This window comes from Drosophila innubila (assembly GCF_004354385.1).
Source record: "Drosophila innubila isolate TH190305 chromosome 3R unlocalized genomic scaffold, UK_Dinn_1.0 2_E_3R, whole genome shotgun sequence".
In the NCBI taxonomy this organism is placed as follows: domain Eukaryota; kingdom Metazoa; phylum Arthropoda; class Insecta; order Diptera; family Drosophilidae; genus Drosophila; species Drosophila innubila.
The window spans coordinates 15500406-15521970 of NW_022995380.1; the positions used below are offsets into that span (position 1 = coordinate 15500406).

General features: G+C 41.5%; 4 protein-coding genes across 4 annotated transcripts; 2 read left to right on the plus strand and 2 right to left on the minus strand.

Moving 5' to 3' along the window:
- Positions 1-3605: 3605 nt before the first annotated feature.
- Positions 3606-4580, minus strand: LOC117792329 (enhancer of split mbeta protein). The gene has a single exon (XM_034632406.1). The coding sequence runs from the start codon at positions 4456-4458 to the stop codon at positions 3847-3849; it is 612 nt and encodes a 203-aa protein (XP_034488297.1). The 5' UTR covers positions 4459-4580; the 3' UTR covers positions 3606-3846.
- Positions 4581-9807: 5227 nt separating this feature from the next.
- Positions 9808-10492, plus strand: LOC117790877 (enhancer of split malpha protein). Its single transcript, XM_034630484.1, has one exon. It carries the CDS (start codon positions 9869-9871, stop codon positions 10304-10306), a length of 438 nt encoding a protein of 145 aa, XP_034486375.1. The 5' UTR covers positions 9808-9868; the 3' UTR covers positions 10307-10492.
- Positions 10493-14169: 3677 nt separating this feature from the next.
- LOC117791109 (enhancer of split M1 protein) lies at positions 14170-14882 on the plus strand. The gene is made up of 2 exons (XM_034630768.1): positions 14170-14506; positions 14574-14882. The coding sequence occupies exons 1-2, from the start codon at positions 14293-14295 to the stop codon at positions 14831-14833; spliced, it is 474 nt and encodes a 157-aa protein (XP_034486659.1). The 5' UTR covers positions 14170-14292; the 3' UTR covers positions 14834-14882.
- Positions 14883-15350: 468 nt separating this feature from the next.
- LOC117791108 (enhancer of split M2 protein) lies at positions 15351-16389 on the minus strand. The gene has a single exon (XM_034630766.1). The coding sequence runs from the start codon at positions 16291-16293 to the stop codon at positions 15616-15618; it is 678 nt and encodes a 225-aa protein (XP_034486657.1). The 5' UTR covers positions 16294-16389; the 3' UTR covers positions 15351-15615.
- Positions 16390-21565: the final 5176 nt, after the last annotated feature.

The following is a 21565-nucleotide window of genomic DNA, read 5'->3' on the forward strand; positions in this document are numbered from 1 at the left end:
CCAGTAGCCTCGACGCCTGAGCTGTTAACAATCAATGAAGTTTAAGACAGCAACATAAAATAGTCAAGACAACATGGAAATTATGGGGGCAACTCGAGGGATGCATAACTCTGACCTTGATTAAGATTAACAATCTAGTGTTTTAAAACTCAAGACACTTTTAAAATCTTTCACTGAGGGTTAGGGTAAAAACTAACTACTATATTAATTTTAGTATAGCCTTTTCCAATTGAATCTTATACATAAACGATGCTTAACTAAAATTTAACTTATACATCAATTGTAATTGATCGTGCAGTCAATTTTTTATTTTATTTTACATTTGCTAAAAATTAAATTTTAATAATTTAATCATTAACTCTGTACCTTACTTGTAGCAGAAACTCATTAAGAAAATGCATATTTCTAATAGAAAATAAAAAACTTGTGCAAATTTGCATATTGTACAATATGAAAACCGTGAAAAATCACAACTCAGTGCTGATCCTCATCCATCCCTAGGCAGCATAATTGTGGCACGACAGCAACAACAACAACAACAACAACAAAGACAACACCCAGAGACGACAATAAGCAGAATATGACAAAGAGGCAATGGCAACGGCAAAAGGAAATGCTGGCACCAACAAAAGATACTTAATCTTAAAGGTAAACCCGATGAATGATGAACGAATGTGTTGCAACGTAACCGAAACCGAATCCCAAAACCCGAAACGCTCAAGATCTGCAACGATCGAGCTCGAACTGAAACTCCAACTCAAACTCGAGCTCTCGAACGCAAGCCCAAGTCATTAAAAATCTACAATACACAAACTGCATACGAATCACTTGAAGGGTCCCAGCACGCGCACACACAAATAGACAGGCAGACAGACAGACAGACGGACAGACGGACAGACAGACAGACGGACAGACAGACGGCGGGGCTGAGGGATGGAGGGCTGAGGAATTGTGGTACAAAGAAATATCAGAAGCGAAGATCGTGAGAAAATGGTTTGGAACGTGGTTCTCACACGATCGACACACCTGCCCTTTTTTATATGTAAGCGTTTGTCTGTGTACAAGCATGTATGTGTGTCTGCGTGTGTGTGTGTGTGTGTATCCCTGTTGTACGTTTTTCTGTATTCAAGATACAAGACCACTTACGGGCAAGATCACGAGCGAGGAGGAACGAGGAGGCGACTTGCAGCGACTTGAAAGAGCAAAAGCAGCGTGCGGTAAGTGTGCGGCAACTTCGACGTCAGCGTCGACTGCGACTGCGACTGCGAAGTCGTCGCATTGGCCAACATTGTAATGACTGTGGACACACGATCGTTAAGACCAAAACGTAAGCCCAAATATATAAAAAGGGGTCGGGGCAGTGGCCGGGGCAGGGGCATCACAAGAGGAGGCCTGTGGCGCGGCGCATGCGCGAAGCGACTCGCAGCTCGCAGCTCGAAGTCTCAGCGTTTTGTCGAACGAACTCAATTTAGTTTGTTTATGGTCAGAGTGTGAGAGAGAGAGAGAGAGCTGAGAATATGTACTTGTGTGTGTGTGTGTGTGAGCCACACTTATATGGTGTGCTATTGACTCTGTAATATCTTTAATATGGGATGTAGTTACACTGCATTGGCACACGCGCACGTTGCCACTGGACAAGCTGCCCCAGAGCTCTTTGCCTGTGTGGCAGAGATGCTGGCACGAGTTGCCGTCTTGCAGCTCAACATACACACACACACACATACCACACTGCACACCACTCCCCAACCTCATCTCAATCCACCAGCAATCGCCTGCTCATCTCAATGATGCCTGGCCCCATGGCCAACCGCCCGCTCCATAGCTTTAGTTGCCCGGGTATTTTTTTATTTTATTTTCTTTATTATTATTATTTTTTGTTGTTTCTTCTTCTTTTTTTTTTATTAAGTGGTGGTCTTGCGCTTACTTTAATATGGCTGCATTAAATTTTGCGGCGTGTGTGTGTTATGACTGCAGTAGGTGGCACAGCCTGGCCCCGGGGCAGCATCAACTCCAGTTGCTTGAGTGAATGTGAATGCGAATGCGAATCTGAATCTGAATCTGAGTATGAATCGCAATCTCAATGTGAATGGAATGGAATGGCGTTGGTGTGGGGCCAACACTCAGAGGTCACGTGATGTGCCACACTGTACTGTACTTTACTCCATTTTCTTAGAGACATCTTTAATTTGCTTTGCCATAAGGCGCTTATGAACCGTTCAAGTCGCTCAAATCAAAACCGTTAGCGAATGTCCCATATAACATAATACCATTGTCATCATTGTCAGCTTTTTATATCACATTGTTGCACTGTCAAGGTCTCGCACCTGTAAAATGAAGACGATTAATTCGCTTTGCAAATAATTGAAGACAGTTTAACAGAAATACTAAAAACTTTTATAGACATTTTTTTATGACATGCTCAATCAATATTTGTACATTGAGAAACATAAAAATTTATTTATATTGTTATCTAGTTTTTGTTGAACAAAATACTTTAATCCTTTGACATAATCATTAATAATCATTAAAAATGCATTGCTTTATGTTGAAATCCTTAAAAAATCGAAAGATTAAACAACTCAAGTTCTTTAATGATTGTCTTGCAATCTAAGTTTACTTTATTTGTTTGCTGTTTTTTGGCCAAAATAAAAAAGAAGCGCTAAAAATAAATATAAAATATAATATGTATCTATGTGAGTGTGTGTGTAAGTGTGTATAAATAGCTTGTGCAGGTCGCTGTGCCAATGTTACGTGACTAATCACATTTGGCAAAGATTAGCAGCAATCAGCATCAGTGGAGAGTAGGGTAGATAGTCATCATCATAGTTGTCCACACCAGACACAAAAGCGTTCAATTTGAAGTTCCGTAACCAAACCGCAAACTCACACACATTCAATATGACCAATACAGATATCACGTATACGACTCATATACCTCGATCATACCAATACCGATACATGACGAAGTTTTAAGTGGCTGGTCTGGTCGCGGTCGCGGACCTTAATTTGCGATGTCTGGAGGTCTGACCGTTTGTCTGACAACGGCCCCGGCGCATGTGCCAAACGGTCAAGCGCAGTTAAAGCTGTCAAAGCAACAACAACAACAACAACAACAATAGCAACAACAATGCGAGCCATTGACAGGCGAGTCGAGCGGTTCTCACACTCAAAAAACTTGTAATAAATGACGTTTCCTAGAATTTAGTTGCTGCTTTTTTATTCATGTCGAGTATGTCTATATACAATTCATATATATATATGTATTTTTTTTTTTTATTATTTAATTGCCGCAGCGCCAGCGCAAAAGGCTCCGCAGTTGAATCAGAGAACAGAGAACAAGCCGTCATTTAATGAGGCCAACTGGAGAGACCCCGAGAGTGTGGGAAAATATTTAGCGACTTCCGGTTGAGGTTTTTGATTTGGATTTCTATGGAGCCCATTATAATTATTATTTTGTCGCCTCCGGAAGGGTTGCATTAATGATTGTGCTTATCGCTGGACTCGATGACGCAGACAGGCGTCTGATGAAATTCAATCTCTGGCTGAAACTTGAGCTGGTCAAAAGTAAAAAAATACAACTTTTTTTGGGTCTTATTTTTTTTTTATTATTTTTTATACAAAATTTATGAACTTTTCTCTGGGTACTTGAGGCTTAGCCGCACTCTTTAGCCAATTTGTAGGCTCTAGCAGAGTGGGCACAGTTCCCTTCTTGGCCAGATTGTAGACTCTAGCATAGATTCGCTAGCGCGCGCGGCTTCCAATCCAGCGCGGATGTGTGGACAGCTGTCCTGGTTTGTGAGTAAGTTGTCAATGCCTTTCGCTTCAAGGCTGCCGCCTGCATTGCCTTCACCAGGGACGCCACATGGAACCAGAGCTGGTGCTGGCTTCGCTTGGCGCTGGACTGCAGCTACCGCTGGCACTGCCGCATTCCGAAGGCGGTGGTGTCACTAGCACTGGACTCGGACTGCTGCTGCCGCTGCTGCTGCTCAGCTCATCGGATGTCTGCATTGGCACGGTGACGCCAATGGGCATGGTGGGAACCACCACTTGCAAGTAGTTCAAGCGATGGCCCAAGTGACTCATTAGCTGAGTGCCGAGATCCACAGTGACGCCGGGCACCGCTGCCAATGTTTTGGACACCTCATTCGCTGCATGCACGTAGCCGGCACGAAAGCTCTCCGCAATGCTCAGCTTGGAGTCGGCACTGGCATTTGGGCTGCTTCCCAGGCGTAGTTGTTTTTGGGCGCGCAGCTTCTTCATGTGCTCCACGGTCAGCTCGAGAATGTCGGCCTTCTCCAGGCGCGTGATGTGCTCCCCCTCCTGGGTCAGGCACTCCACCATGATGTCTTTCAGCTCGTCCAGGCACTTGTTGATGCGGGCACGACGCTTACGCTCCAGCATGGGCTTCATTACCTTACGGTATTGATAGGTCTTGGACATTTCCATTTCTAGTACCATAGTTTACTTGACGATATTACGCGTAATCCACAGTTTATTTGTAGTCGCTCTTTCTGTTCTCTCTTTCGCTCTCTGTCTCTTGTGTTGTCTCTGCGATGTTGACGCTGCAAAGTTGTAGCTTTGAATGATTCAGCTCGCTGTTCTCGTCGTGCTTTTTATAGGCTCGGCCTCAACTGCGCTGCGACTGCGAGTGCGAGTGCGCGTGCGAGCGAGACGCGCATTTTGCCTCGTGCGCGAACTAAGTTTCATTTATCCTTCTCCCTCTGGCCTGCAGCAGCTGTTGTTGTCGTTGTTGTCGTTGTTGTTGCTGGCTTCTGTTTACGTATGCGCTGTGTGTGCTCTCTCTCTCTCTCTCTCTCTGTCGCTCTGCCGCTCTCTCCAACTCGCCGTGCTTGTTTGAGGGCAATAAAATGACTTGAGCTGCGGCTGCGCCTCTATCTTGTTTGTGTGTATGTATCACACGCGCGTGCATGTGTATGTGTATGTGCGACTGTGTATGTGTGCGGTTGTGTGTGTTGTGATTGTTATACCGTGGGAAACTGTTTCGCAGCCGATTTCCACGACGACGGCTGACTGCCTGCCTGGCCTGACTTCTTCTGATTGTGCATGCTTGGGGTCTTTGGTCTGTCTGTCTGTCCGTCTGTCTGTCCGTCCGTTCGTCTGTCTGTCTGTCCGTCTGCCCGCCTTAAGAGCTCTGACTGTGGCTGAGCGGCAGCCAAGCGAGCACATGCCTTCCATCCATAACAAGATGTTTGCATTTCAATTCATTTGTATGTGGCCGGGTATTTGGACTCGGTCTGACTCGGTTCGTCTTGGCTTCAGTTTGCCATGTGCCTTTTGCCTTCGCCTTCACCCTTGCAGTAGCTTATGGCACGCTGATAATTGTGGAATCGTCATCGCACAGCATTTTTGTTGTCTTCCATCTCTGTCTATCTGTCCGTCTGTCTGTCTGTCTGTCCGTCTGTTTAGCTTTTGTTTTTGTTTTTGGTTGTATGTATTTTTTTAACGCTTTATGGATCATTGATTGGGATCGTGGGCTTCGTGGGCCAAGCATTACGCTTTTCGTTTACATGATTATTCTTGATTGCCCATTGCGACCACTGCGACCACTTGGCTTTGGGATCTGTCGGTGGTTTTTTTTTCTTCTCTTGCTTTTCAGTTTGGGTTGATGTATGTATGTTCATATATATGGCTTATGCCTCGAATACTACCACTTCTACCATTTGTAGACAATTACCGGCTTGACTGGGCAAAAGGCAAAGTATTTTTATGCGACGTGTGCGCGAAAGTCAGTTACGAGTTGTTGTTATTGCTATTGTTGTTTTGTTATTGCAATTGTCGTTGTTGTTGTTGTTGTTGTTGTTAGCACACGCTATAAATGTTGTTGTTATGACTCTATGTCTCGCGTAGTTGTTGCAGCTTTTGTCACGTCACAAATGATTTGGATTTTTAGCACATATGTATTTATATTTAGCACGGCTTCAATCTGTGATGTGATTCATCTATTCGCACCATAATTATCGCAGTTTCAACTATGTATTTATTTATAGCAATCTTTGACACACTCAGCTCGAATTTCACAACACTTAATTAGAAGTGGCGAACCGACGAAATCACATTGAATATGACAACACAAGAGGCGACAACAGCAACAACAACAGCAACACTAACAGCAACAATTAACGGGGCACAAGACAAATTAAGTTGGCGTTTTGTACGCATTTCAAATGAGCTACAGTTAACAAACGTTAACAACCTCATCTTCAGTTTTGTCTGTCTTTGTATGCCATTGTTGTTGTTGTTGCTCACATTTGGACCGTTAAATGAGGAACGCGCGCGAGGCTGTCAAAAAGCTGCCTGCTCCGGAAATGGCTAATTGGATTGAAAGTGACGTGTGGAGAGTGAAAAGTGTCTGATTGTTAGTGTTGTAAAACATCAATTATGCTTATACTCGTAAATAGGGGTCGCAAATGGAATCCATTTCATGAGGGTTGCCTTCGCTTGAAATTAATATTAGATCAGGCATGTGCTAAATTGATATACTTACTGAGGACCCACTGAAGATAATATGAATGTGTTTAATCATATATGGAATTCTTTTATTTCAACATTAAATAGTTTTTTAAATATTCATAAGGATTGCATAGCCCCATCTAAGAGCTATTTAATAACATTCCAATAATAAAAAATATTAGTGCTAATTTAAAGAAAAGTCTTATTTTAAAGTTTTTAAATCGGTTTCTTAATTCATAAAAACGCGAATATTTTCTTGAACCAATTTAGGTCGTATTGGCATTCACAATACTTTAAAATTATCTTAATTAACTGTTAAATTCTGTCAGGGATAAGAGTAGTTCCAATTGGAAATTTAAAATCCACTGTTTTCTAGAGTTTATGAAAAGTATTTGTTTACTTATGATTGTAATTATAGTAAACAAAGCACGAATGTTGCAGCTGAAAATCAAATTTCAGCTTAAGACTCTAGGGATCTTAAGTCTAAAGTATCTCCGTAGCTCTAGGGTCTAATGGGATTATATATGACTCATACGTACTGTGAGCATATGCAATTTCGCAATATGTGTAGCTCATTCCTTAATGTCGCACAAGACCAACTTAAATACACACTCAGTCACACACACGCACACACTCACAACACATACATTAGTTCTCGGCTCAGGCACAACGAAGACCTCATTTCACCCATTTTAGTCGATTTTTCTATGTTCTTTTTTTTCTCTTTTTCATTTTTGTAAAACAATTTTTATTTTTTTATCGATGGCATACGCACGCGCGAATTTTAGTGCTCCCGCTGCGACGGCGACCAACATTGGGCCAACAACAACAGCAACAACAACAGCACGAGAGCGTGCACAGGCACAGGCCCAAGCCCAGAGACCAAGTCGAGCAGCAACAACGGCAACAACAACTATAGCGTGTTGTTGAATTAATTTATATCCAACAGTGCGCTTTCAACTTTATTGCGCCGCGAAAAGCAGCCAGAGCAGAGCAGAGCCCCGAAGCCCGAGACAGAGACAGAGACAGAGACAGCCCCCCTGGAGGCCCCCTCCCTCCCTGCACAGCAACCCACACAGAGACAGCGATGGCAGCCCATCCATACCGACAAAAGGCACAGCGGAGCACGGGCACGGGCATAGGCACTGGCACACACAGATACTCGACAAGGCACACACACATGCGCAGTGCCAGACCGTGGGAAACAAACTCGTGCCAGTCGTTTCATTGCTGTCAAATAATATCTTGATGGGGATCAACTTGAAAAGATTGGTTGGGGCTGGCTCGTTGCCGCTGCTGTTGCCCCCATCTCGTTGTTGTTGTTGTTGTTGTTACTGTAGATGTTGTTGTTGCTCTTGTTGTTGTTGCTGTTGTTGCTGTTGCTGTTGCTTTTGCTGTTTGGCGAGTCGTTGCTGGCCGCTGTTTAGGATGCGGTCGACGCTTTTGTTTTTTTCTCTTTTATTTTTTGTTGTTGTTGGTCTCTTTTTTTTAGTGTTTTTAATACTTTACACATTTGTTCGTCATACCCCAACCGTTGAGTGTCTTGCTGCCTGCAAACATATACATATATATGTGTATATAGTTATAGCCATGGTCGTAGCTTGGCTTTAAAAACCAGTTTGCCATCCGCCAAAGCGAGGCTGCGTCTACATCTACGGCTGCTGGATGCCAGCACATACTCGTACTCGCTAAGATCACATAAAAGACCCGGCACGCCCCACATACCGCCCCACTGTCCGCAGTGGCCACAGTTTGGTCTCAACTTTCGGTCAGCTCATTCGTGAATGGTGGCTCGCTTTTATGATGCACTGTTTGTGTTGTGCACACCACATGCGAGCACTTGGCACGTTGCCCATTATCTTTGAGTCCGCTGGAGGCAAAAGTTTCTCAAGTGCACATATCATATTACCACCAGGACGGAGACAAGTAAAGGCTTACAGCAACTGCACCCCCAGCTGAAGTGTAAGCTGTCAATGCCCCCCAACAACAGCAACAACAACAACAGAAGACACATGCAGGCGCTTTAGTTTCTCCACATTGATAAACAGTGTCAGCTTGTCTTCTTTTCTTCAGGGGGGACCATTTCACGCACTCACAAGCAGTCTATCCATTAGCTGCCCCGATAACATAAACAGAGCGGGAAGAAGACAACCCCCTGGCTGGGATCTGACATATAATAATACAAATAGGGAAAAAAAAGTATCTTTAAGTATGCATCTATTGCAACGTTAATCTCACAACAGTCAGCGTGCTTCACACACACGTCCCAAGGCGCACTCAACTTATTGATAGTTCCCCCTCTTCTTAATTAAAATATCTATAAGATTTCAGGACAAAAATAAGGGTGCATTCGAAATGAAATGAAATCGAAGACAAGTGGCAGCCACATTTTATTGCTGCAGGGTTTCATGTTAAGGTCGGGGTCGAGTTCGAGTTCGAGTTCCACCACACAAAAGCCGTGTGGGAAAGTTGGAAATCAAAACAGCATAACAAGTGATTCGAAATGCCCATACAAATACATATAACAGGACCCTAAGCAGCAGCAGAAATACAACCACCATCACCATAACCACCATCACCAGGACGAATGACTGGCAATGCGTGGGAATGCAGTTGAGTCTTTGGGCATTGCCTTTATGTTGATTGCCCATTAGGACTACAATTTGCACTCCTTTTAACCGTGTGATCCCATCCACAAATATTGTATGTCCTGTCTTCCTTCGAGTCGTGAGAAATTTTACGAAGGAACACCTGCCCTTTGTTTTTTTTTCTCTTTCATATACACATATATATATTTTTTTTTTTGCTGTTTCCCCACTTGAATATATTTCCTTAAAATTTCAGGGCACCGAAAAATTGTTTCCCACACTTCGTATGGCCCGAACAGTTGCACTTTTTGTATAGATCGGGGGTACGTATTATACGTTTCCTCGCTCCTACACACACACACACACACACGCATGGAAAGGAGAACAGGCTCTCGTCTTCGTTTCTGGACTACCTGCTGCCCTTACAAGAGCCTCATATTTCAGGTTCTCGCTCACCAGCTAACTATCTTATCTCTCTCTCTGTCTGACGCTCTCTCTCTCTCTCGATTCTCCAGCCTTTTTCAATGAGGGTGAGGTGCGTACCACGTACGCGTGTCTGTCGGAGGGTCTTTTCAACGTTTCCTTAACTGTGTGTATCTCTCTCCCTTCTTTCGTCTCTGATTCTCTGTGTGTGTGTGTGCCACAGGAAATGCATTTTGTGTTTGGCTGCGCTGCCGCTGAGCGAAGCGGAGCGTTGTGGCAGCTATAAAAGCGAGTCGCCTTTCGGTTGGGAAATCATTCTGACATCGTCAGCGTTTCAAGCAACACAAACAACATTCACACACGCTTTTCCATTTCAATCTCAAAAAATGTGCCAACAAGTCGCCATCAACAACAACAACAAAATGAAGAACAACTACAGCATTAAGCAGGTCTTGAAGACGTTCTTCAAGAAACAGCAGAAGCAACAGCAGCAATTGAAACAGCAACGCCAGAACTCACTGGAATCACTTGAATCCGTTGACAATCTGCGCAATGCCGAAGTCGAGGAGGTCTACTATGCCGAAATCGATGAGAATGCCGCCAATGAGAAACTGGCCCAATTGGCCCAAGAGCAAGAGATGGAGACCGAAGAAGACATCTATGTGCCAGTACGATTTGCACGCACCGAAGCCGGCACCTTCTTCTGGACAACCAATCTGCAGCCAGTTGCCAGCGTCGATGCCGATCTGCTGCAGCCCGCCTACTGCTATTCCAGCGAGCAGCATCCGTTCATGCAATATCAGGATCGTTGGGCCCAGGCTTAAGACAATAACCTAGCCACAGCCAACAATCCTCAATCATCAACAAGCTTTAAACGCATGCAACATTGTGATAGCAGCAGCAGACGCAGCAGCAGCAGTACTTAATCTTAACTCAAACCCAAACCCAAACTCATCTCAGCGGCACCAGCGCTTCCATTAGTTCTTAAGATATTGTGATAGTAATTCAAAGCTTTAAAAAAAAACTATATAACAAAATACAAAAGATATATAAAACTCAAATTACATTGGCTTCTAATTGGTTCTTTGGGGTTTTTCAGTTTTACGAACTCAACAGATCATTCTTCAGCATATCTCATTCACTCTCGTGTTATGACGTCTGGCATTCCAATCCATTGAGTAGCTGGCCCAACTTGTTTACGATATGAGTTCTGTTTATGTTCGCTCTTTCATAAAAATTGTTCGAGTCGTTCACGTGACAGATAAGAACAATGTGTTTTTAAGTATTTTTGGATGCTACGAGATGTTTCTTGATAAATGTTTTCTTTTTTGAGAAAAATACTTGTTATACATATGACGTCAATGGTGTTTTTGGCATAATGATATAGTGTCATGTAGCTGGAGTTGTAATAGATACGACAAAAAATAATGTTGTCAGTGTGCACAATTTTTATTTCGAATTTACAGCGAGGCGAATGATATTGATCTGAAGTTAATAAATTATACTTTAATATTAGAAACTGCATTGTAATTTATAGAGTGGTTATTTTAAATATGTTTTTGTATAATAACAAGATTGTGTGACTGTTTTTCAGTTACATTATCCTTGTGAATCAAATAATTACTGATTTACTATCTCTTATTTTATAATTAAAAACAATGAAATCAATAAATATAAATATTTTTTACAGTATGAACTTATACAAAATTTAACTACAATATAATAATAATAATAATATAATCCGCATCAAACTATTTTAGTCTTCAAATTTATCTGTTAAGTTAGATCAAGTTCAATGACCTCAAAACACTTATTTTTCTATAATTCTTCAACATAAAATGACCTTGCCTGAAACTATTCGCATACCCAATGCTGTGATAATGCTATAGCTGGCATTCCTTGACTCCAGTCGTGTTGGAAGCTAGCCAATATGCTTAACTTCTCACTCCAAGCAGTTGTTGGCAGTTGCCTTGGTTAAGGCCACCGCCACCTGTGTGCCCAAATATGGAGATGGTGTGCATAACTTCACGGCAATTTCTTGCACGGGCTTGTCGCCGCGTGTCGTACAACTTATTTATGTGCTTTTCCAGAAAGAAGAAAACAGTCTGTATGACGAAGGAGTCGCGGGGAAGTAAGCAAAGGAAAAACCCATATCAAAAACGACAATTAAAATGCAACATGTTGAAGTCAACACCTTTCAGTCACGGGCCAGTCACAGTCCCAGTCACAGCTCACAACTCACATACACATACACATACACATACACATACTCAACATTCAAATGCCAAGGCGTTTCAAGGCGGACGTTGAAATTGGGCATAAAAACAGTACCGCAAAAGATAATCGCTCCCATGTTCCCAACCCATATCATTATCCCTCTCTTTTTTCTCGCTCTCTCTCTATCTCTTTTTCCTTATTTATCAATCACAAACGCATTTCTCCTACACTAAAAATGCAAATTGATGCCACAATGAAAGGAATAAAGAAGTAAGAACAACTTTTATCTAGAAGCCGAAGCTTGAATACCCTAACAGATAATTTTTTTTTAAATAAAAGATATATATATTGAATCAAAAAATTTTTACATTTTACAACAATATAGTGGTCTATTTTATGTTTCGCCAAAGTCTGATCAGATCGTTTTAACAATATGTATTGGGGTGAATTGAATTTCCTTTAATGTTTTTAATACGGTATAGTAAACAAGTGGATAGAAAACCAGTTGTGATACAAATAAAATTTATTTTGTTAAAATACAAATTTAATGGGATCAGTAACAAAGAATTGTCTTAAGCGCAAACGTTTCTTATACGAAATTCAGTATACTTTTCGTAAGGGTATTAAGAAGTTGAATAAAATTCTGGTAGCGCCGTGACGTAAATTAAGTAGCAATATAAGTTTCTGTTAAATTGACTCTGACAGCGCATAATGAATTTCGTATGCGTAGCGGCAAAGAATTGGAAGAAAGAACCATCTTGGAATGCCGTTGTTGATGTTGATAATGCTTATGATGATTGCCACCGCTGCGGCCCCTGTACCGATAGGCATCTTCATCGAACCCGTGTACCCTCAGCTCATTTGCATTTACAAGCAAGTGCGAGTACCACACTTGCATAGAGCCCTCTATGTGCCGCAATGTCTCTGATACTGGTAAACGATACTTGGGGCTGGGGGCCTGTGGCTAGAGCTTATACTGAGGTTTAACGTTCGCCTCTGTGCCCAATTCTCGACATGAGTTAACCACAACGACGACGGCCTTCGCGTGCGTGACCGGCATGCGCTTAGCGGTCATTGATTGGCCAACAGCAACAGTAACAACAACAGCAACAGCGGCAACAACAACAACAACAACAGCACTATTGGACAGTTCTTTGACCATGTCTATGCTCTATGACCAGCCGTGTGTTAGATGAGGGCGCCGCAAGCAACAAGTGTGTGAACACATTAAACGGTGATTAGGCCCGACTCTGGGCCTTTCCTACTGTTGTTGTTGTCTAAGCACTTTGACTCGTTTGTTTATGTGTGTGTGAGGTGTTTGTAACCTCAAATTAGCCCCTAGAGTTTCATCAGTTGAGGTAATATCATTAGCCACATAAGGGTTAATGTGGGCGGACTGATTGTTCAAGTATTTAACAAATTACTGAGATCTAAACGAGAAAGACAATCATCCATCAAAACAAAATGAGTTATAATGGTAATACTATTAAAATAGTATAATTGTAAAGTTATCTTAAGTTGAAAATAAATAATAAATATGTATTATCATTTTCAACTCAATGCTCAACTTAGTTGAAATAAAGTTTAGTTAAATGCAACTATAAATAATCGACGAGTTGGCAAGGCTGATTTAATAGATGGCAACACCAATTTCGTTTGATATGGCAGCACTAGGTGGAACCAAATTTAGTTTAGCAAAATTTCAAACTGTTTTTAGTATTTATACTTATCAAGAAGATTCACTATCTAGTTCTTATTTTCAAGTTGATTAATTTAAATTTTGCACATATTAGCAGGTTAAAGTTAAAGTTTAAATAGCTAATACAGCATACTTTTCAGCACAGTTTGTTATTTCCAACTTGTATGGGGGCTCGATCTTTGCCTGTTGATTGTCTTAAAAATTCCAGAGTCTTATCGCACCATCAACTTTAATTAACTGAAAGTGGTTGTAACTGCTAGACTTGGAAAACAACCCATTAGTTCTGTATAAAGTAGTACGCATATCTGTTCCAAATAACATGTGTTTGTTTACATAAATGAAGAAGTAAACAAATGCAGTGATCACGATCGCAAATATTTGCCTGTGACATTAATGAGTTGTTTATAGCGAATACTTCCCCGAAGCAATCTCCAAAATAATAATACCGAAACGCTGTTCCGATGAGATAAATAAGATAACAGCAGCTAGCACAACAATAATGATGTAGATTCTTGATTGGTGATGGTTGATGGGTTGATGCTTGATGGTTCGTTGATGGCATGTGGTTGACAGGCATCGGCAATACACGTCAATTAAAGCGTAACAAAGTATTACTCACCACGGCTACAGTTTTAGCCAGAAGTTTGTAGACCAATATAAACAAGGTTCATGTTGCGATTGCGTTATCAGCCAGCACTGTTTGATAAGAGAGCGTCAGTTGCTGCTGAAGTGGCCGTCATATATAAAAATCAATGAAATTCTAGACAGTCACAGCAATTGTAATCGAGAGCTAACAAAAAACACACGTAGTCCACAGTTCATAAAAATCGAAAAGCGAAATTTTTTAATTTCCCAAGAAAATCAAATAAATAAATACAGAAATTATTATTTAAAATGAGATCACAAGCCTTGTCATTATGCTGCCTCCTGGCACTGTTATCCTGCATAGCTGCCACAACGGTGTCCAACAACGAGACGGATTGTCCACAAATTTGTCCATCTGTCTACAAGCCGGTTTGTGGCTCCGATGGCTTCAATCTTAAGGAATTCGCCAGCCTCTGCAACCTGAAGGCCAGTAACTGTCGCCGCGAGCGCAATGCTCAATCAGGTAAGTCCAAAAATTGCTTCAGGTGATTGACTTAGTTCTATATTCAATTTCTACTCGATTGTTTTAGTCTTTGCCCAGACAGACATGGCTTGGTGCAGCTCCGAGCAGGTTGAGAATCTGCATGAAAAACTGGGTAGCATTAAGTTGGATGTTGCTGACTGCCTGAAACCCTGTGGTATGATCTATCAGCCCATTTGTGTAAGCAATGGCAAGTACCGTGGCCTCGTGTCCAATGAATGCGCCCTGGAAACCTTCAACTGCGCCCTGCAGGCCAACGGCGCCCAACCCGCTGAGCTGTTGCGCATCCTGCGCGCCGATACCTGTTAACTCTAGCCTGAATACTGCCTAATAAATCTGAACAGCTCTTTCACTTACAGACAATAGTTTTTCATTTGCCAAAATAAATGGCCTTAACAATGTGAAAATTGCTTGAAAGGGCAAAATTATTCGATCAGTCTCAGCGGGGAAGAGGACATTGACTTAAAAGCGAAAGTCTTCCTACCGAAGTACATTGTTAAAAAGGTCAATATACCTCTCGCTCGAGTCGAACGATCTAAGTTCATACTTTACTGATCTTAGCCTTTAAATCCCAACTAAAGTAGAATCCTAAGCCTTCAAAAGATGATTGCAGAATTTTGAGCCAATTGTTCGCAGTCCAGTTAAATTTTAACTGATCTCTCATCTTTTAATTTGGCAATTATTTTATTTCAATGTTAACTAAGACAAACTTTCCGTAAGTTTAAAATTGCTTTGACTATTTTATCCATTAGATCAAGAATATCAACAATTTTCTTCAACCGTTGATGCAATCCTGCTACACAAAGTAAATAAAAACAATCTCATATTAACTGTAGTACAATAGTTTTTCATTTATTTGCAAATTGATATCACATTGACAAAAGTAAATATTGCGCAAAAAAGAAATAAATAATTGTGTGAACAAATAACTAATAAGAGAATTGGAATGCACCATGCTGATCCTCGGCTGGCTTGGTAAATTGGTAAGGTAATTAAGGACCACGAGAGACTCAGTCACGAGCATACCAAATGAGATCTGTTATCCGGTTAAGGGGGCGACACATTAAGACTCTTGGCTCTCAGGCAGTTGGCTAGCAAAGTGTGCCGGGCAATTGGCTAAAGCTTTGACAGAGCCAGGCGTGCAACAGATCATCGTCCACGCGTTCCTGTGTGTTGGCCCAGAAGAAGGTGCCGTTGTCGGTGCTGATGTACTGCAGCGGGAGTTGCAAATCCCACAGTGTTGACGTAGGCGTAGGCGTCGACTGAGGCATCGTGTGTGTTGCAAGACTGTTGTTGCTGTTGTTGCTGTTGTTGCTGTTGTTGATGTTGTTGCTGTGATGTCTGTGCTGACAGTTGCGTCCATGCTGGCAGGCATTGCAGCTCTGTGTGCTGGCCTTCTCCACGTACACGCTGCTGATCAATGTGGGCGTATTGGGCGGTGGTGGTGTCTGTGCTAACTCCTCCTGCAGCTGTAGCTGAACTCTCTCGGCAAACTTTGTGATAGACTCATCGGGCGTTGATTTGCTCTCGTTGTCATCGACGCTGTGCAGCAACTCCAATGGCGGCAGCAGCGTCAGCTGTGTATTATTGAGATCCACATTATTGGGATGCGGCTGTGCGGTGGCTCTACTTTTGCCACCCACTGTCAATAGTTTGCGCAGTGGCTGCCAAACTTTACGCATTCGTCGTGTCGCCTTAGGCTCCACTGTACCCATTGTTGTTGTGATGTTGTTGCTGCTAGCTGTCAAGTTTTTCGTATCCAGATACATGATGATAGCTTTTTGTATTTATTATTTATTGTGTTTATTGTTGCTTTTGGCCAGCGAGCGTTGCGTGTGCGCACCTCGCGAGAGTCGTTCGGTTTCTGATGCTGCTGCGCCAACCGGCGCTCATATTTATATATGAGGCGCTGCCGCAGCGCTGCCAATGGCCAGTCAAGAGTGAAATCGTATTCCGGCTGATCTCACGAGCCCGAACACCGTACGAAATTTGAGTGCACTCTCATGCACACACACACAGTCACACACACACACAGACACACACACATGTGCACAAACAAGCAGACGCACTCACACATTGGTGTACACTTCTCATCGATCGTTGAGGGAGAGGGAGATGTGCGCGTATTTCCCAAATAAATTCCAACAGGAATCCACAAGCTTGTGTGTACTTTTCCCATGCACGTACAATCGACAAGGGCCGCTTGATGAGTTTTGGCTGCAGGTAGATGAAGACGACTTCGCTTGCACAGTGGTTCGACTGCAGTACTAAAGTGAATCGCTCAAGAACTGATTGGATTTCAATTGTAACTTAAAATCATGCAAAAAATTTTAATACAATACATTATTTTCTTTTATAATATCGATTCTAATGTTAATATGAGCTCAAATTTACGACATGGCAAAATAGATAGTTTACAAAATATAAAACTTTATTATAATATTCCTCTTATGACAACAAAAATCACTTTAAGTGTTTTAATGCTTGTTTTATTATAAGATCAGTTTTGAGCAGACCAGAAATTTTCCCCGGCGGAAAGTTTTTTATTGAATAGTTGTCAAATTCTTCATCTCTTTACGTCACCGAAATTTGTATATGGAGTCTAAGCCTACCAGAACGTTTTCTGGTCTACTCGATACGGGCCTATAAGAAAGAAATGTACAAAAAATAAACCAAAGTAGCAAACTTTATTATATGCAGAAGAAATAAAGAAATTTTTAAGTATACTGCCGCAAAATTAATCAAAGTGAATCTATCAAGGATTTGGATTAATTTATCAACTTGTAGGAAGTGCGCTTTGATTAGCTTGAGATAAATTGATCTGCAACCACTGTGCATCGCCTGTTCCGTCATTTATGCACGACTGACTTTGTTTTCACATTCACACGGTACCCGAAGCCGGAGCCAGAGCCAGAGCCCAGTCGTTGTTGCTGGTTGCTGGTTGCTGGCTTGTCCAGCTCAAAGCCGGTTGGGCGCAGTGACGTAGCCTTTTTCGTCTCACTGTTCGTTCTGGGGGCAACAGCTGCACCTGTTCCATTGTAGCCCCTGCAGACTAAGACGCTGTGCATTTCCGTCCTGGCGCAGGCGGCGCACCGTTGCGAGTGTGGGAAAGGGCTTATAAGAATTTCACTTGGGTTATTCGGTTTTTGGGTTTTCGGGCATTGTTGTTGTTGTTTTATATTTTTGTTTCCTTTCTTGTGATTTTTTGGTGTTTTGTTGTTGCTGGTGTTGTGAAGAGCAGCTGTTATTGCTACTTGTTCGCCTGTTTGTTGTCATTTATAATCAAGGCTCTGAGCCCTGGCGCTGATAAGTTCATTTTACGTTTTACGATCCCCGATCCCCGATCCTAGCCGAAGGGGATTATGACATGTTGTTCACACGCTCAGCACAAAGGCAGATCTAATGAGGCCGTGACCTGATTCCACACCAGTCCTTTTGCACTTTCCCACACAACAGCCAACAGTTGGGTCTAGTCTTCAAAACTAGTCAGCCCAGTCAGCCTGGCCATGGAACAAGCAACAAGCAACAAAGACTGAGAGTCTTAAGCCAGAGTCAGAGCCTGGCCGGGGGCCAAATGCAACAAACTCGTGCCAATCGCGTGTACACCGCATGCCTGCAGTTTTGTGAGCCACCGTCTCCAACGCTTTGGTCGCCATTAATCTTGAACTCTCCACTGCACGTCGTCGTCGTCGTTGTTGTTGTTGTTGTCGTCGTTGTTGTTGTTGCTGTTATTGCCCCGCACATTTGCCCCCAATCAGCGCCTAGCTTTGAACTGCACGTTTGCTAAATTGAAAGCGACTTTGACTCCATCTGTGACTATGACTGCCACTAAGACGCTCCGTTGCCAACTCCAACTGCAACTCCAACTTCAATTCCAACTTCGACTCTGAACGAGCTGCGCATGCGCCTGCCTTAACGCCTTATTGATAGACAGTGGGACAGACTAACGCTTAGTTGGTGTCTTTGCCATTTTATACACTTTCTTGATACAGTACATGCAATCCTTCATGAATTATATAACCTTACATAGTTTTGAGTGCTCTACAAAGCTCAAAGAGGTGCTTAGAATGTTTGATATTTACTTTGATAAAATTCTTAATAAATAAACTCCATTATTAAATGGATTCTTACATTTGTTATTTTGCATAAATAAGTTTAGGTATATGTTTTAGTTTAAACTTTAATTTCTTACAAAAACAACCATAAGCAAGGCTTTTATGCTTATTTTATTAAATTTATATAAATTTACAATTAAGAATTAATTCATTAAATCTCTTTAAACTCCCTCAAAGTATGACTATTCCTAAGTGTTTTAAGACATTTTGATTAGTATAAATAAAATTTTAACTTAAATAACTTTTAGCTAGAGTGTGTGCACTTCGAGCTTTAGCTTTGCATTTTTTCAGCTTTTTTAGCCGCAAGCATCCAGTTGGCTTTTGGCTTTTGGTTCACACGGCAGGCGACCAAAGAGGCAACAAAGCAACGACGCAGGGAGGCAAAAGGGGCAGACAAAGCAGCAAGGCAACAAGTTTTGCGCAAAGTTAGCGCAAAGCTTAAAAATATATATGACAAGCAATTAGTGTGCATTGAGGTTAGTTGAAAATGGATTTTGGTTGCGGTTAGCTATGTGTGTATGTGTGTGTGTGTGTGTGTGTAAGTATTTCTGCATGTACATTATGATTGGATGCAACTGCGTTACTCATACGACACGTGTGACGACCAAGTTGAAAGTTAAGGCAGCTTGAAAGCTGAATCACAGCATAAATGTTTTGTTTTTGTTATTGTTGTTGCCACTGTTCGATGTCAGCAGAAAAAGGCCAAGCAAGCAGCCAACCACAAACAACAGGCTAACGGAAGTCATGGGCAAAGACAAACAAACAAGAGATTCTGCAGCATCATGGGAACTGCTTGGGATGGCAAAAAAACGTCGCGCCAAGCACAAGTGTCATATTGCTGGGATGGCGATAAATAAAAAAAAATACAAAAAAGTATAAAAAAGAAGCAACATTTTATACACAAAGTTGTGTGTGTGTGCCAGCTGTCCAGTTGCCCGGCTGCCCAGAAGCTTGAGCCGAGATCAGCGAAAAGCAAAAAAAAAAAACAGAACGAAAACAAATCTCAGAACGACAACCGGATGTTGAAGTTTATTGCTATGGGGACGAAGGCGACAACATTGCTATGCAAAAGTTTTGTTTCTTTTTTTTCGTTTTGTTTTTGGAAATCTCAAAGCTAAATACTTATTTTTAAGAAAAGCTCAAAGCTGAAGCTGCTACTCTTAATCGATATGCTTCAACGAAATGTTGGCCACTTAATGTTGTTCTATCTATTGTTGTTGTTGTGGTTGTTGTTGTCGTCGTAGTTGTCGCAGTCATCATCATCAGCCAAGCATGCGACATAATTGCGCGAGTTAAAGCCCCCCCAAACAAGCGGCAGCTACAACAACAACGGCAATCAACAGCAGCAACAGCAGCAGCAGCAGTAACAGCAGCAACAACAACAAGCAGCAATAACAACAAGCAGCAAAACATTTCAGCAATCCATCGGATCGCATCACAATCCAGCCATCCGTCCAACGTGTGGGAAACACACGACAAATCTGTTTCCCACGGTCTCGTAAAGTAGGCACAACACTACACACAACACACACTCTCAGACACAGTCGCAGTCACAGTAGGCTCCCATTTGTGCATAGGCATGTGTGTGTGTGTGTGTGTGTGTGTGTGTATGTGAGAGGGAGAGAGAGCAGAGCACCAAAGAGCCGACGACGACGACGACGAATAGGAGCAGTCGTTGAAGCAGCAGCGCAACTGTCATCATTGACAATAAGTATGACATGGACGACGGCAACATCGACGGCGACGGCGACAGCGGTGGCAGCGAGGCAACATCGACGGCACACTGAGAGCCACGCGCAGACCCGTTCTCATTCCAAATCCAAAAAGCAAAATCCAAAACCTCGACTTCGGCTCCCTCTGCAATCAATTTTGAAGACGAACGCGCGCCAGAGAGCAGCCAGGGCACGCTCTCTCGCTCACGCTCATGCATCGTAGAGGCAGTAGTGTTGTCGAGTTTTTCGAATACGTAAACTGGCGCAATAATATTCCAAAGGGAGCACAGTGGTTAATCGTTTGAAAATTTAAAAACTACAAGTTGTTTATGTTCCTCGTAGGTTATTATATATCATATAATATCATATCAATTTTAATGTCCAAAGTTAATTATTGAAAGTGAAAACGCTAACAAACATTACTATATAATAATATCAATAATCAGATCAATAAGCATACAACTTAAATATATTACTTTGCTTAAAAATAATATATTACTACTCGTATAAAGAAGTACATTTTTTTAATGATTTTTACAGGGAAATTCAGCACAAATTTGGACTTACCCACTTTAAACTGTCATAACTTTGTCAAAATTCAACCGATTTTCAAACGGAATGTCACTTTGACCATGGATTGGCCTCTAAAATTATTTTACATTCAAATTTATCAAAATTCAATATTTTAAATCAAAAGTTTTAAGTTTCAATCAACTTCTTATGTCAAACACTTAAACTTTTCAAATATTTTTAAAATTTATTTGTTGTATCGGTTTTAACATGGCAGATCTTTATATTGCATACTTTTGGGATTCTCAGCATTATCATATTAAGGACTTAAACATACAAACTTTTTATAAATTCACAAATTTATGGTTGTGAATAGCAAATTGTAGTGAATATTAAATAATTGTAAGTCCTCTATTATTATAATTCTGAAAGCTATTAAGAATATTTGAGTCCTTATATCCTTTTTCTTTGTACTAAAAAGTATGCAACAATTTTTTTCCGGTTATATTCGAATACCCAAATACAATATCCAAGTAAATGAGAAAGTAAAATATGGATAAAATGCTAAAAAGAAATCAGTAAAGTAAATACAAATTAATGACATTATTTAAATGTATTTGTACATATTTCTGAGACAGAAAATATGATCAATATTTGTGCAATACATTAGCACAATTTTCTAAATCGAATCGTTGTCAACTTGT

Coding starts and splice junctions, on each gene's coding strand:
- LOC117792329 (XM_034632406.1), bottom strand. CDS start 4,458: ATGGTACTAGAAATGGAAATGTCCAAGACCTATCAATACCGTAAGGTA.
- LOC117790877 (XM_034630484.1), top strand. CDS start 9,869: ATGTGCCAACAAGTCGCCATCAACAACAACAACAAAATGAAGAACAAC.
- LOC117791109 (XM_034630768.1), top strand. CDS start 14,293: ATGAGATCACAAGCCTTGTCATTATGCTGCCTCCTGGCACTGTTATCC. Junction 14,507..14,573: donor CGAGCGCAATGCTCAATCAG/GTAAGTCCAAAA, acceptor CGATTGTTTTAG/TCTTTGCCCAGACAGACATG.
- LOC117791108 (XM_034630766.1), bottom strand. CDS start 16,293: ATGTATCTGGATACGAAAAACTTGACAGCTAGCAGCAACAACATCACA.